The sequence below is a fragment of the Ursus arctos genome, unplaced genomic scaffold (assembly GCF_023065955.2).
Source record: "Ursus arctos isolate Adak ecotype North America unplaced genomic scaffold, UrsArc2.0 scaffold_13, whole genome shotgun sequence".
NCBI classification, from domain to species: Eukaryota; Metazoa; Chordata; class Mammalia; order Carnivora; family Ursidae; genus Ursus; species Ursus arctos.
In genome coordinates, this window is record NW_026622797.1 from 49,791,783 (window position 1) to 49,806,069 (window position 14,287).

General features: G+C 60.5%; 2 protein-coding genes across 7 annotated transcripts; one reads left to right on the forward strand and one right to left on the reverse strand.

Annotated features, from left to right (window-relative positions):
• Positions 1–52: 52 nt before the first annotated feature.
• On the forward strand, positions 53–11,255 carry MICAL1 (microtubule associated monooxygenase, calponin and LIM domain containing 1). 6 transcript variants are annotated; one of them, XM_057311156.1, is made up of 25 exons: positions 53–313; positions 1,837–2,144; positions 2,241–2,448; positions 2,712–2,816; positions 3,147–3,251; positions 3,371–3,526; positions 4,138–4,238; positions 4,907–5,164; positions 5,430–5,545; positions 5,735–5,861; positions 5,962–6,043; positions 6,577–6,724; positions 7,102–7,304; positions 7,446–7,537; positions 7,657–7,698; positions 7,887–7,970; positions 8,093–8,249; positions 8,537–8,613; positions 8,968–9,181; positions 9,311–9,411; positions 9,710–9,823; positions 9,946–10,039; positions 10,185–10,284; positions 10,386–10,459; positions 10,980–11,255. In XM_057311156.1, exons 2-25 carry the CDS (start codon positions 1,887–1,889, stop codon positions 11,126–11,128), a joined length of 3,165 nt encoding a protein of 1,054 aa, XP_057167139.1. In that variant the 5' UTR covers positions 53–313; positions 1,837–1,886; the 3' UTR covers positions 11,129–11,255. The 6 variants fall into 6 exon arrangements, with proteins under 6 accessions (XP_057167139.1, XP_057167138.1, XP_057167135.1 ...); XM_057311155.1 differs by having other exon boundaries at positions 6,586–6,724; positions 8,905–9,181; XM_057311152.1 differs by having other exon boundaries at positions 54–313; positions 8,905–9,181.
• A 141-nt stretch (positions 11,256–11,396) lies between these two features.
• On the reverse strand, positions 11,397–14,255 carry SMPD2 (sphingomyelin phosphodiesterase 2). Its single transcript, XM_026511661.4, has 10 exons — positions 14,173–14,255; positions 13,857–13,953; positions 13,662–13,738; positions 13,230–13,323; positions 12,987–13,076; positions 12,669–12,751; positions 12,407–12,539; positions 12,211–12,315; positions 11,900–12,053; positions 11,397–11,799 (listed from the first exon to the last, which is right to left on the reverse strand). The coding sequence occupies exons 1-10, from the start codon at positions 14,220–14,222 to the stop codon at positions 11,411–11,413; spliced, it is 1,272 nt and encodes a 423-aa protein (XP_026367446.1). The 5' UTR covers positions 14,223–14,255; the 3' UTR covers positions 11,397–11,410.
• Positions 14,256–14,287: the final 32 nt, after the last annotated feature.

Below are 14,287 nucleotides of genomic sequence, written 5' to 3' on the forward strand. Positions count from 1 at the left end.
CGCAGCGCCACGCCCTCTGGCACCACCCAGCAGACGTGGGCGGCCCTGGGGCTGCCCCGAGCCCGGGATCGCGGGGTAATGAGATGCTAATGAGGCGCGAATAAAGCCTCGCGGGCCCCGCGCCGGGCGCCGAAGCCCACACCTCGCCGAACTCCTCGGCCGGGCGCCGCCGGCGCGCAGCCCCGCGTCCGCCGCCTGCACTCCGCGTCTCCTCCGCCGCCTCCCCTCCGCCTCTCCTTCGTCCGCCCCCACCCGCCCAGGCCGAGACGCCCGGCGGGCAGGAAGCGGCCCCTCCCCGCTCGCCAGAGGCCGGGTAAGTCCGCCCGCTGCGCCAGTTGCGCGCCCCCAGCCCGCCGGGCCGGGGGGTGGGGACGGGGGCTCGCTTCCGGGGAAACGCCGTCCTGGGCGCTCGGGAACTCCCTCCAGCTGCTCCGCCCCGTCTCCCCTCGCCCTGCTCAGCCCCTCTCCCGACTTTCCCGTCCAGAGCGTTGTCCACCCTCCCCCCCCACCCCGGTGCCAGTGGTCCAGCTCCGTCTCCATCCTCCCACACTGCTCCCCCCCTTGCACGTCTTTTGTCCTGGCCTTTCCAGGCTGAGTCGCCCTCTCTACCCCTTCGCTGGGGTTTTCCTCCTTCCATTCCCCCGAACCGTCAAGGAGACCTTTGCGCTTCCTGATGTTCCGGCCGCCCGCATCCAGGTGACCCCCAGCGGGTGACTTTAGTCTCCTCCCTCCTCGGCCCGGCCTGCTGGGCTCCGGCCGGGACCGGTGGGGTGGGCGAGTGCGCGTGGGGGTCCGCTCCAAGGACCTGCCCCCTGTGATGTCACCTAATGACCCCGTGGGCAACCCTGACTTCCGCACCCTCTTATTTCTCCCAGCCTCAGTGTGAGAAGGCACCGCTCGACACCCCTCAAGTTGCGTGGGGGCTCGAGCGAGGGAGAGGGGGACAAAGGGAGGCCTTGTCTCAGGAGATTCCTGGGAGAGCGCGCCCGGGGGGTGGGGCGGGGCGCCGCTGCGAGTGGGTGGAAGCTGGGAGGAGGGAACCCCGGCTGGCACCCCCCAACCGCTCTCGAGGCCCACCCCAGCAGCCGTCAGTCAGTCACAGGGGGAAGTGTTCTGACCACAGTGAGTCAGAAATACACCCAGGCCTCCGTCACCCCAGTCAGTCGCAACATCCTCCGGCTGTTCGGCTGTTCGTTGAGGTGGTTTGGGTGGTGGGAAGTGGAACCTAGGAGTGGGAGACTGTCTCCTCCTCAGGGGGCAGTCACGGGTGCTGAGGAGGACAGCTTTGCTCCTGGCATGAGACACGACCCACGCCCAGCGTGGCACTGGGGTCCTCGAGGGGAGCGCGCACTGGGAGGCGTGGGGGGAGACGGGGCAGTGTGCGCCCACCGCTGGGATTGCAGGTATTAGGTCCGTGCCTTTCTGCCCCGCAAGGAAAACTCTCGTCCTGGGCTGCCTTCCCTCTCCACGTCTGAGATACTCTCCCATGCCCAGCTTCCGGGGCCTCATCCAGGCAGGGTAAGAATTCCTGCTCCCAGTGCCCCAGAGATGGAGGGGAGCAGGAAAGCTGAGCTGGAGACTCCCTGTCTTCCCTCCTGCCCAGCTGCGCCCAAGACTGCTGATTTCTCACTTCCAAATTTGGCAGATTTCACTTGGAGTGGAAGGAATAGCAGTTGTCTCCAGCAGATTGGGAGTAGGCCGGGAGAGAGGAGCAGAGCCAATCAGGAGTCGACCCAGAGCCCTCTGGGGACTCCAGCCTGCTTTCTTCTCCCCATCCGTTTCCTTTCTTCTTTTGTCCAGCCTCTTCCCCTTCTCTTCCCTCCTTCTCTCCTGCAGCTGCCTGCCTCTGCTCCACGGCTCCCTCCCCGGGAGCCTCAGGGGCCTCCATGGCTTCACCCACCGCCACCAACCCAGCGCACGCCCACTTCGAGAGCTTCCTGCAGGCCCAGCTGTGCCAGGATGTGCTGAGCAGCTTCCAGGGGCTATGCGAGGCCCTAGGGCTAGAGCCTGGTGGGGGGCTACCCCAGTACCACAAGATCAAGGCCCAGCTCAACTACTGGAGTGCCAAGTCGCTCTGGGCCAAGCTGGACAAGCGAGCAGGCCAGCCTGTCTACCAGCAGGGCCGGGCCTGCGCCCACACCAAGGTGGGCACACGCTGCCTGAGCTGGGGCTTGGACAGCTGGGGGGAGTCGGAGGAGGGAGACGGGATGCCATGCGCATACTGCCTTGTGTGTTCACAGTGCCTGGTGGTGGGTGCTGGACCTTGCGGGCTGCGGGCTGCTGTGGAGCTGGCCCTGCTGGGGGCCCGTGTGGTGCTGGTGGAGAAGCGCACCAAGTTCTCTCGCCACAACGTGCTGCACCTCTGGCCCTTCACCATCCACGACCTCAGGGCCCTCGGCGCCAAGAAGTTCTATGGGCGCTTCTGCACAGGCACCCTGGACCACATCAGTGAGCACCACGTGGTGGCCTAGAGGGGCGGGTGGGCCTGGAACTCCAGACCAACGGGGGGCTGCCTGGGACCGCCAAAGGGCAGAGTGGACGAGATTCACTTTAGCCAGGTGACCTGCAGGACTCAGGTTCCTCATCCGTAAAATGGGCAGTGAAACCGAGTGATCTCTAAGACCTCTTCCAGCTCTGACCGGGAGCACACTGGTGCTTGGCGGCCCTGTGCGGCCCTGGGGTCCCTGTTCCTAATCCCCTCTCCCTTCCAGGCATCCGGCAGCTTCAGCTGCTTTTGTTGAAAGTGGCATTACTGGTCGGGGTGGAAATTCACTGGGGTGTCACTTTCACCGGCCTCCAGCCCCCTCCCAAAAAGGGTAAGTACTTCTCTGCTCCCAGGACTCCCGTGTGCCAAGGATATCTTAGCCTGTGGAAGAAAGAGGGTGGGATTGGGAGTCGACTGAGTCACCCTTGCAATAGTGTGGCCTGTGCAAACCACACCGAGCCTCATTTTGGGCACCTGTAAAATGTGTCCTTCCTTACCTGCTTCCCACAGCTGTTGCAAAGGTGTAAGTTGATAGCGTGTCATTGCTTGCAAACTGTCAACTACAGAGGGATCTACGCATTTGTTTCCCTGGCTTGTCCTGGGAATGTAGGGGCCCCTTCAGACTTGCACACCTTTGTGCCTCTCACACCTTCTGCCCCAGGGAGTGGCTGGCGTGCCCAGCTCCAGCCCAGCCGCCCAGCCCAACTGGCCAACTATGAATTCGATGTTCTCATCTCTGCTGCCGGAGGTAAATTCGTCCCTGAAGGTGAGTGATCCCTTCCTTCAAAGAAGCCAGCATCTTAGGCTCCTGCTGTGCCTTTCTAGCTATTAGACCCCTCATTCTCTTGCCCATACCTACCTACCCACACTTGCCCCCACTTCTAGGCTTCACAGTGCGAGAAATGCGTGGCAAGCTGGCCATTGGCATCACGGTCAACTTTGTGAATGGCCGCACAGTGGAAGAGACGCAGGTGCCCGAGATCAGCGGCGTGGCCAGGATCTACAACCAGAGCTTCTTCCAGAGTCTGCTCAAAGCCACAGGTCGGGACACCGTCTCCCAGGATCTCCCCTGCCTCTGGCTGACTGTGGGCTGGTTCCTCCCTCTCCCTGCCAGACCTGTTCTCAGTCCAAGGAATCCCACACTTTTCCATCTTTGTGGTTTTGGCAGCAAAGAACCTAGGTCTTGGGGGATTCAGTAGGCACAGCCCCACGTGGCCACCCAGCCTGATAAATCTTGGAAATCTCTCACAAATGCATGCGATTTTGCTTTGTGCTTCTTTATATATGATTTAATATAAAAATGATATGAATTCAAAATGAAAGTGGTGCTTCCAGAAGATGCCCTATGTTTACTTTGGCTTTGCACTGCCACGTACACACCCCGGTTTGAGAAGCCAGGCTTTCATCTGCAAGCATGGCGAAGGTCTCCCAGCTGCCACCCACCCAAGTTTCTCTCTTTGCTCCGGATCCTCAGGCCTCCTGGGCCTGGGACAGAGGGTCCATCGTGCCACCAGAACTTCTGGGTCCCTGTGTAGGGGGCAGCCACTGCGGTCAAGCTGTAATCCCAGCTCTCAGAGGTCAGGCGCGGCTGGGTGTTTGGAGAGGTGACACAGGGTGGGGAGGAGACATCTCCCCCGGTGTTGTCCCCCCAGGCATTGATCTGGAGAACATTGTGTACTACAAGGATGACACCCACTACTTTGTGATGACAGCCAAGAAGCAGTGCCTGCTGCGGCTGGGGGTGCTGCGTCAGGTGGGGTCCGGGCCTGGGCCGGGGGGGCGGGGTGGGGGCCCTGGGAGGTAGAGGCCAGCGCTGGACACAGTGCCCCCCACCCCCTGGTGTGGAGGGAGCCTGTCGTCCTGTCGTCTTCTGCCTTTGCCCTGACATTTTCTCCACCCCCGCAAGCTCTTCTCCCCTGGGGTTTACGTGGCAACCTGACTCCTATTCTGGGCTAAACGCCTGATACCAGCCACAGAGCTACATGTGTAAGCTCCGTGAGGGCAGGGGTTTGGGCTCTTTGTCCTTTTTGCTTGCTGATGATTCCCAGGGCCCAGAATGGTACCTGGTGTGTAGTCAGTACCTGGTCAATATTTGCTGAATGAACTAGCTGAAAACCTACTATGTGCTGGGTATTGTGTTGAGAACTTTATGTGCACTTTCTCACCTAAATTCTCATGAATACCTTGAGAAATTAGGTATGTCATTTCTAAATGGTGGGGAAACTGAGGCTGCGAAGTTCAGGACTTGTTCAAAACAAGTGCCCGGTAACAGTAATGGCAGTAGGCCTTGGGGGCTGGGTGGGGCCTGGGAGCCCCAGCAGCAGGGAGAGTGCTGAGGAAGGGGCTGGAGGATGGCAGGCAGGATGTTCAAATTCTAATCCAGCCCAGTTACCCTGCTGGTTCTGATCTGTTGGCTTGTAGGACTGGCCGGAGACCGACCGGCTGTTGGGCAGCGCCAACGTGGTGCCCGAGGCTCTGCAGCGCTTTGTCCGGGCAGCTGCCGACTTCGCCACCCATGGCAAGCTGGGGAAGCTGGAGTTTGCCCGGGACGCCCATGGGCGGCCTGACATCTCTGCCTTTGACTTCACAAGCATGATGCGGGCCGAGAGCTCTGCTCGAGTGCAGGAGAAGCATGGCGCCCGCCTGCTGCTGGGGCTGGTGGGGGACTGCCTGGTGGAGGTGAGGAGCCTGGGGGGAGAGGTTGAGCTTCCTGGGGCTTCCAGAAACAGGAACTCCTTGTAAAAAGGTGCAGGGGTTCCATGGTTGGGAGGAACGTTGCCTCCTGGGAAGGAGGGGGTGAAAAGGTTTTTTGGGTTGTGGGGAGGAGCTGAGGGCCGCTTGGTGTGGTGTGGCGCCCCCCTCAGCTATGATTTTGGGGGCATCAGGGCTTGGGCACTCCTGCTGGACTCTCACTGAACCGTTTCTTCTCTTTTTGATCCTGCAGCCCTTTTGGCCCCTGGGCACTGGCGTGGCTCGGGGCTTCCTGGCAGCCTTTGATGCCGCCTGGATGGTGAAGCGGTGGGCTGAGGGTGCTGGGCCCCTAGAAGTGTTGGCAGAGCGGTGAGGCCTGAGTTGGGGGGTGGGGAGGGCAGGGCTGGAAATGGGACAAGGATCAGGAAGGGGGTGGTGCTGGGTGAAGAGATGGGGGGCATGGGCAAGAGAATAAAGAAAGGCCTGGCAGTTCTCGAGGGGTGGGTGCTGATGGGTGTCCTCCCATGTGTGCTCCTGCCCTCGCACTTCCTCCCCCAGGGAGAGCTTGTACCAGCTCCTCTCACAGACCTCCCCAGAAAACATGCACCGCAACGTGGCGCAGTATGGGCTGGACCCCGCTACCCGCTACCCCACCCTGAACCTCCGGGCTGTGACTCCCAATCAGGTCAGACCCCCTGGCCCCACCAGACTCCCCAGGGCAGGCCCTACCCCTGGGCCGAGGCGGGTGGTCAGCCTGTGTGGAGACCTGAAAGGGGCTGCCTTAGGTACGAGACCTGTATGACGTGGTGGCCAAGGAGCCTGTGAGGAGGAACAGTGACAAGATAGACGGAGGAAAGCCAGCCACAGGTGAGCAAACCTTCCTCGGCTGGGGGGGTGTGGGGATTGTCCAAAACATTTGCCACCCAGTGTGGTGCCAGCAGCAGCCACCAGCACAGTGGCGGCCTCGGGCTGGAGGGTGGGCGGTGGGGGGTCCGCGGCCTGCAGGAGGGCTCAGGGGCAGCCAAGCACTGAGCAGCGGCCCATCTGGGTGCCAGATGTCGCAACTGCACCAAGCCCTACAGTCTCTCTGGCGGCAGCCGTCTGAGCCCTCCCAGCCTTGCAGACCCAGACCCGCCCTTCCCAGAGGCCTCCAGGCCTCCCTCATCTCCCAGTTCACAGCCTCCTGCCCTCTCTGTGGCTAGCAGGGATTCCACTTGATTCATTCCTCCACTTTATTCCAGAAAAGACAACTGGGCTGAAGGCAGTGCTGCTCAGTGAGCACTAAGCTGGTGCCCCCGTAGGGATGGGTCCTGCCTCCCCCTCCCAGACTGACCGCTGTGCCCAGTGACCAGGCTCCCTTCGAGCCAGGCCCTGGGGCACAGCACGGCCTCCTCTCTCAGGGGCGGCAGGCACCCAGGAGGAATTGCTGCGCTGGTGCCAGGAGCAGACGGCCGGATACCCGGGCGTCCGTGTCACCGACCTGTCCTCCTCCTGGGCTGACGGGCGGGCTCTGTGCGCCCTGGTGCACCGGCTGCGGCCCGGCCTGCTGTGAGTTCCAATCAGGCTCAGGGGGCCCTGGCGGACCACACCCCTCTCACGCCTCTGCAGTGTGGGCTGGGGGGGGGGGGGCACTGTGCCACCGCTTGCTGGTGGTTTCTGCCCAAGTCACTGCACCTCCCTGAGTCTTGTGGGAGTCCGATGCATTCAGTAGGGAGGTTTGTGAGTGCTGGAGCCCCCCAAGGCCGGAAAGTTGTCAGTGGGCTGGTGGGGAGTGTGTGAGGGGGTGGATAGCAGAGAATAAACCCCTCATGCCCTGTCCTTTTGTGCCCCACCAGCGCCTGCCTGCTGCTCACTTCTCAGCTTCTCCCCCTTTGGTGGGGTCAGGTGCTGGTCTCCCATTGGCTTTTCTCCCCAACACCCCACAGGGAACCCTCAGAGCTGCAAGGGCTGGGAGCCCTGGAAGCGACTGCTTGGGCGCTAAAGATGGCAGAGCATGAGCTGGGCATCACGCCTGTGCTGTCTGCAAAGGCAGTGGTGGCAGGGAGTGACCCACTGGGCCTCATCGCATACCTCAGCCACTTCCACAGCATCTTCAAGAATGTGCCCCCCAACCCAGGTGTACTGGAGGGTAGGTGCAGGGGCTGGGGGGTGGGGAGGCTGAGGTGCCCTCTGGCGGACAGCTGGGAGCAGTAGCTGGGGCTGGGCCATAGCTGTCTGTTCTGGAGGTACAGTATGGATTCCCACCTGGACACCCCCACTCTCCCTGCAGGCCCTACAAGCCAAGGCTTTCCAGCGACCTCCAGTGCTGTGCTGTTCCTTGGCAAACTGCAGAGGACCCTGCAACGGACCCGGGCCCAGGTGGCAAGTTTGGGCAGGGCTGGAGCTGGGCAGTGGGGGTCCCTGGGGTGATGGGGAGGACATTCATAATGGGGGCAGGGCTGCAGCTCAGAGCCCCATGCTGAGTATCGGACTTGTTGCAGGAAAATGGGGAGGATACCGGTGGCAAGAAGCCACGCCTGGAGGTAAATACATGTCGGGCTGGAGAGTCCCCTGCTCTATTCCGTGGGTTATCTTTCCTGCGTCCTGTAACCCCCTATCCAGGTTCCCTTCCTGGCTTACTTCTCTTTCAGCTCTTTCTCTTCTCTGCACACAGCCACTCTCCAGCTCACCCCGCCCCTCCACCTCCCTCCCTGCACACTTACCTCCTTAGGTAGAAGCTAACAGCCCCAGTGTTGAGGAGCCACCTGCCCCAGATTCTGGCGTACCCCCGACACCCCCATCCCAAAACCAGGAGGTGAGAAAGGGCGCACTGTCTACAGAGGCCTGGGAGGGCAAGAAGGAGTGTTTCAAGGGAAAGGAAGATCTTTGCAGCTGGCCTGGACTCCAGCTGACCCTGTGGTCTGGGGGCCGGTGCAGGCTGGTGCCGGGGAGCTGTGTGCACTCTGTGGGGAACACCTCTATATCCTGGAACGCCTCTGTGCCGAAGGCCGTTTCTTTCATCGGAACTGCTTCCGCTGCCACACCTGTGAGGCCATGCTGTGGCAGGGTGGCTATGGGCAGCACCCAGAAGATGGTAAGTGGGCCCAGCCCTGTCTGGGGGCAAGGACTTGAAACTGGAGGGAAACTGGGGTCCTGGGCATAAGGTGGCAACAGGCTCAAGATGGCACTTATTTCCCCTGAGTTCGAGGTCTTCTCCATCCCCTCCAAATCCCCAAATGTAGGGTTCTAAGGAACCAGGAGGCCAGCAGAAATTCACCTGCAAATCAAGTCCTGTCACCCCTTGCCCTCACAGATAAACAGAGTATCTGGGCATCAGGCTGCCTACATCTCATGTCTTCTCCCCTCCTCCACCCTTCCCAGGACATTTCTACTGCCTCCAGCACCTGCCCCAGACAGGCCACAAAGAGGATGGCACTGACCTAGGCCCCGAGAGTCAGGTAAAAACTATGAAACTGTGTATTTGGGTGTGGGAAAGCGTAAAGGGGTCTCTCCAAGCCCAGCTGACTGTGCCAGGGGTAACTGAATGTTCTCCTCCTTTAGAAGGAAAGCTTCATGAAGGCAGAGACTTTTCTTACTTACTGATGTACCTCAAGTGTCTGGAACACTGCCTGACACCGTTCAGTAAACGGCATCAGTGAATGAATACCAGGGGTCACATTTGTCTAAAGGGACAGCTTTGGCCCCACAATGGGCAGGTCACTGACCAGACTACATGGTGGCTTTTCCAGGACCTTCCCACACCAGCTGAAAATAGCATGCCATCGGGGCCCTCAACTTCTGTCATCCCCCAGGAGGGGACCAGTCCTGTCCCAGACCCCAGCCAGCCTACCCGTCGGCTGATCCGCCTCTCCAGCCCAGAACGCCAGCGGCTGTCCTCCCTTAATCTTACCCCTGACCCAGAACTGGAGCCTCCACCCAAGCCTCCCCGCAGCTGCGCAGCCTTGGCCCGCCAGGCCCTGGAGGGCAGCTTTGTAGGTTGGGGAGTGCCAGGCCAGAGCCCCCAAGGTATCTGCTTTGTCCAGACGTGCTCACCCAGGGTGGGGATGCGGTGGGTGGCGCTGGGATTCCTGAAAGGGGAATGTTGGGGAATGGAAAGGGAGGCCGTGGGGCTCAGGCCATGTCCACTCTGTTCAGTGGTTGTGGCCATGGAGGAGGAGGAGGAACAGAGTCCCTCCTCCAGTGATGAGGAAAAGGAAGCAGAGGAAACGGTGGCTTTGGACTCAGACACGGAGCAGGTGAGGAGGAGGAACCTGGCCACCTCTCCCGCTGAAGCCAGCACACATCCTCTAAATAGGCCTCACCACCACTACAGGAAAACCTATAGAACGTTCCCTCCTTTGAGCCGGTCCCTCAGATTATCTTCTCACCCAGTCTGCCTCAGGTCTCTAAGCCTGTCTCTTCTACCAGAACTTACCCCATCTCCAGCCCAGGAAGCTTTGACCCCTTCCAAACAGAGCTTTCCCAGCCTCTCCCCAGCGGGGTGCGGCGAGGGGGGAGCAGGCCCTACCGCTGACTGGCCTGACCCTGCCATAGGCTCTGCTGACCTTGGCCAAGAACTCAGGCACCATGAGCAAGTACCCAACATGGCGTCGGACTCTGATGCGCAGGGCTAGGGAGGAGGAGATGAAGCGGTTCTGCAAGGCCCAGGTGAGGTCTAGGGCTTCGAGGTTCTGCCGGGGTCAGAGTTCCGACGCGGGATCCGAGTGTCCCTGGAGTTCTGTAACTGAGCGGTCCAAAGACTCCTAGGCCTCCTGTCTTGTGCCCCTCAGGCTGTCCAGCGGCGACTAAATGAAATTGAGACTGCTCTGGGGGAGCTGGAGGCTGAGGGCACGAAGGTGGAGCTGGCCCTGAGAAGCCACAGCGGTGAGTAAAGACGGGAGGGGCAAGCTGGGACACCCCTCCTAGCACTCCCAGCAGTCCCTCAAACCACCAGACTCTGCCCCAGCTCGCCCCACTCCTCACGCTCCTGACGCCTCGGACCCCCGCCCCCATTCTTCCTTCCCGCCAGCAATGCTGGCACAGCAAAAGTCACCGTGGCTGGAACAGTGGCTGCAGCTCGTTCAGAAGAAGAACAGCCTACTGGCGGAGGAGGCCGAGCTCATGCTCACGTAAGGGGCAGGGCGTGGGGACGGCTGGCGCCAGAGCCAGAGCCCAGCCGGGTCCTTGGGCACGCCGGGCAGCTGGGCCTCTTCCATCCCTGCCTCCACAGGGTCAAAGAGCTGAACCTGCAGGAGCAGCAGCTGCAGCTGGACCAGGAGCTGCGAGGCTACATGAACCAGGAAGGTAGGTGGGCCACGGGCAGACGCTGGTGTTTACCCGGCCTCGTGACCTCAGATACCGACCGAGCAACGCGGGCCTCCGGTCCGAGTGCCTCTGAGGCATTCCAGGAGGAGGCCGGAGAACGGGGCTCCGAGCCGCTACTCTGCCTTCGGTTCAGCTGGGGCTGCACAGCTGGGCTTGTGTGTTGAGATGACTTACTTTAAAAATGGAGCTGCCGCTGGGGCGCTGGCTGGCTCAGCTGAAGAGCGAGTGACTCTTGATGTCTAGGTTGTGAGTTCAAGCCCCAGGTTGCGCATACAAATCACACATATATCGTATGTATTATATATCACTCAATCCTGACGAAAATAAAACCGGTGCTGCTGCTCAGTAGTGCTAGCAAACCACTGGTGTGGACAGGCCCGGTTTTACAGAGAAGGAAACAAAGCCCAAATTGTGGAAGTCAGAGAGGCTGGAATTACGCTGTGCCTTTCCTGCCTCCCTGCCCAGCTCCCTGTTCTCTAAGCTTTGTTGTCCTCCTCAGGAACCCTAAAGACCCCTGCCGATCGGCAGGCAGAGGACCAGCTTCTGAAGAAGCTGGTGGATGTGGTGAACCAGCGAGATGAACTTATCCGCTTCCAGGAGGAACGCAGGCTCAGTGAGCTGCCCTCGAAGCCGGGCGCCCAGGGCTAAAAGAGGGCAGGCTGCCTGCCCTCTTCCCTACAAGGAAGACCACCTCACCCCAGGACTGTACCACCCTGTTCAGCTGGGCTGCCTGGGAGGGGGCCTCACTGTTTACAATAAAAATGTTTCTGCCACAGACAGGGCGTAGGCTGCCTGCAGGTGGGAGGTAGAGGGGTGCAGGGAGGGTAGACATGTAGGAGCCTGAGCATCTATATTATGACAGTCACAATGACCCTTGGCCCCGATCACTGCCTCTACAAGGAAAAGGCAGAGCCACAAAAGTGTCGAGCTTTATTGTTCCTCAGTTCCATCCCCCTCCTGCTGCCCCAGAGGCAGGGCTGGCTGAGACTCTGGGCCCAGATCCTGGGCTTCCCTTGCCCTTCCCAGCACATGCTGGAGCTCAGCCCGGGCCCTAGATAAGCCCTTGGCCTCCTGCATGTGGAAGAGGTAGACGGCCCCCGCCCCCAGCAACAGTCCTACACTGGGAGTCCAGAGTAGTATGGCAACTTCCCTGACCCCTCCTCCAGCTGCCAAGGCGCACAGCAAGGCCAGGAGAAGCAGCCCGAGACCGATCACGTAGCCAGCGAAGGTGGCCCACCAGCGAGCGTGAGCCACGCCCAGGTCCAGCTCTGTCCAGGCCTCCTTTAATATACTGATCAACGGTGACCTTTCTGCTGGTCCTAGAATAAGGCAGGGCAGTGGGGTAGGAGAGAGAGGGTCAGAGTGGAGGGGCTGATTTGTGGTGGGGAGGGAGCCAAGGAAAGGGTGGGGGTGACTTACCATGACTAGGGCTGGGGATATGCTGGGGGGGGCTGTGTCTCACACACAGAGTGGCCATCAGGGCCTCATGATCAGAGAGGGGGGTGCCACTGTGAGGATCACGGCCTGTAGTGGTTCTAAGAGTCTTACAGGAGATGTAGAAGCCAGAAACCGCCTAGGAAAAGTCAGGGCCAGAAAGAAACATCTTTGAGGGCCTCTTCTCATTGTCCAGCCATCAGTGATCTAAGACAAGACTAGCTGGACTTAAGATCAGCACAAGCTGGTGAAAAACAGACACGGTGGGTGAAGACACACTGGGGGGGCACGCTGACCTTATATAGCACATAGTCAATGCGGATGCCGAACGGAAACGGCTCTAGCTCCCGCTGGTTGACGTAGCAGTTCTCAGGTACCATGGTACAGCCTTCCTCAGAGCCCTAGGTGAGTAGGTGGTTCATGCTAGCCATGGGGGAGAAAGAGAAGAGAAGCTAGGGGTGTAGGCATGGAAATAATCAGGCGGGTCCTCACCTTGAAGTCCCGGGTCTCAAGGTAAGCATCATGCAGCCCTGTCCACTCCTTCAGCAGGCGGCAGCCAAGGTCCTTCGGGTGCAAGTTGAGGTCCCCACACAACAGAACCACATCGGCCTTCTTGGATGTGTGGCTGGGGGAACCAGGTTGGTGAGGCAGGCGTTCTTCCCTGACCAGCTCTGCCCTCCTATAAGTGGGGACCTGGCCACCCCTCAACCCCTGACCCCATCCCACTTCCCCTGTCAAGCCCAGGCTCACACACTGGATGAACTGGGCCAGTTCCCAAGCTTGGGCCACACGATGTGTTAGGTAGATGTCCTTCTGTCGACTGTACTCGGCATGGAGCTGAGCGAGACAGGTGAGGTTATAGCAGATGAGACTGACGGTCCCTCTCTGAGGGTCTAAATCATGCTTGTGTCTGTCACTTGGCATCATACTTGATTAAAAAATGGGCAAACTTTGCCCACTAACCTTAGGAGATCCTGCCCCCAACCTCACCCTCAGGCAGCCCAACTAGAGGAGTCCCATCTCTCCCTCCCAGGGGCAGGCCACCTATCCCAGCCCTGCCGGCTTCACTCACATGGGTCACGTAGGCATTGAGCACCAGTCCACCCAGATGGAGCACTAGCAGCCCCACAGCCTTCCCACAGAACCAGTCTCCATGGTGGATCTGCAGGCAGGAGGGAGCAGGAACTCAGGGCACAGCTACCCTCTTTCTGCCCATCCCCTGCAGCCCAAGGAAGGCTGCCTCCTCTATACCATGTGTTAGTGGGGGGGTGCGGGGGGGGGGAGGGAGATGAAAGAAATCTGAGATTAGGCTTACCATGTAGGGGTACCCATTGAGGGTATAGACGTGCTGGGTGAATTCTTGGATAGGATGTTTGGAGAAGACGCAAAGGCCACTGCCAATGACACCACTGCAAACCAAGTCCTGATTAATAGTCAGAAAGGCAGGAAGAGAAATACCCCAGGCTTGTTCCCCTCCCTCATCTTCCAGCTTGTATCAGCTACTTGTTTTCTGTCTGTTGCTGAGATCAGCACCAGAGTAAAGCTCAAAGCAACAGCCTTTGTGGGATGATACAAAGTGACTTGATAAGGGTGGGATGGGCTGAAGAGCGAGAATCTTCCTGGTTCCACACCCAGAGGAGAGGACTCTGGGGGAGAAGAGGAGGGTGCAGGCAGGACAGGGAAGGGCTGGTAGGACCGAGAGCTTCCCGATCTGAGAACAGGCGTCCAGACCGGTTAGGCTTCTCACCTCCTGAAGTAGTGTGCCGCTGGGTAGGTGGGCGACAGCTTCTGTCTCAGGTACTGGAAGTCCTGCTCACTCCACACCTGAGCGAAGAGGTGAGGATGCCTGCCGGCCCGCCCCCGGGCCAAGTCCCCTCCTGCTCCCCCAGCCGCCCCCCACCCCGTCCCAGGCGGGGCTCCACGCCAGCGCCACACTGCCCACCTCTTCCAGGAGAGCTAGGTCGAAGCTCTCCATGTTCAGAAAGTCTCCCAGGCGCTTCATGCGGTCGGCCCGGTGCTTGCTCAGGTAGGGAATGCCCCTGAGGACGAGAAGGGCGGGGGAAGGTGATGGCTGGAGGCGCTCTCGGTGCACCGCCGGGGCTGGGGCCGCTGTGGGCCTGGAGGTGCGGGTGCCCCCCCGTCCCCGGAGACTGGAGGGCAGGGTCGCGCCGTGGCCCGGATGTGAGGGACGCCTCCTTCCTCCGGCTGCGGGTGCGAATGGAGCTGTGGCCCCGGACCCACCCCGCGGTTGCTCTCACCAGCAGTTGAGGTTAAAGAGCCTCAGTCGCAGAGAGAAGTTGGGCTTCATGGCGAGCACGCTCGGCGGGCGCGGGACGGTGCGGCCTCCCCGGCGACGGCCGCGGCGAGAAGCGG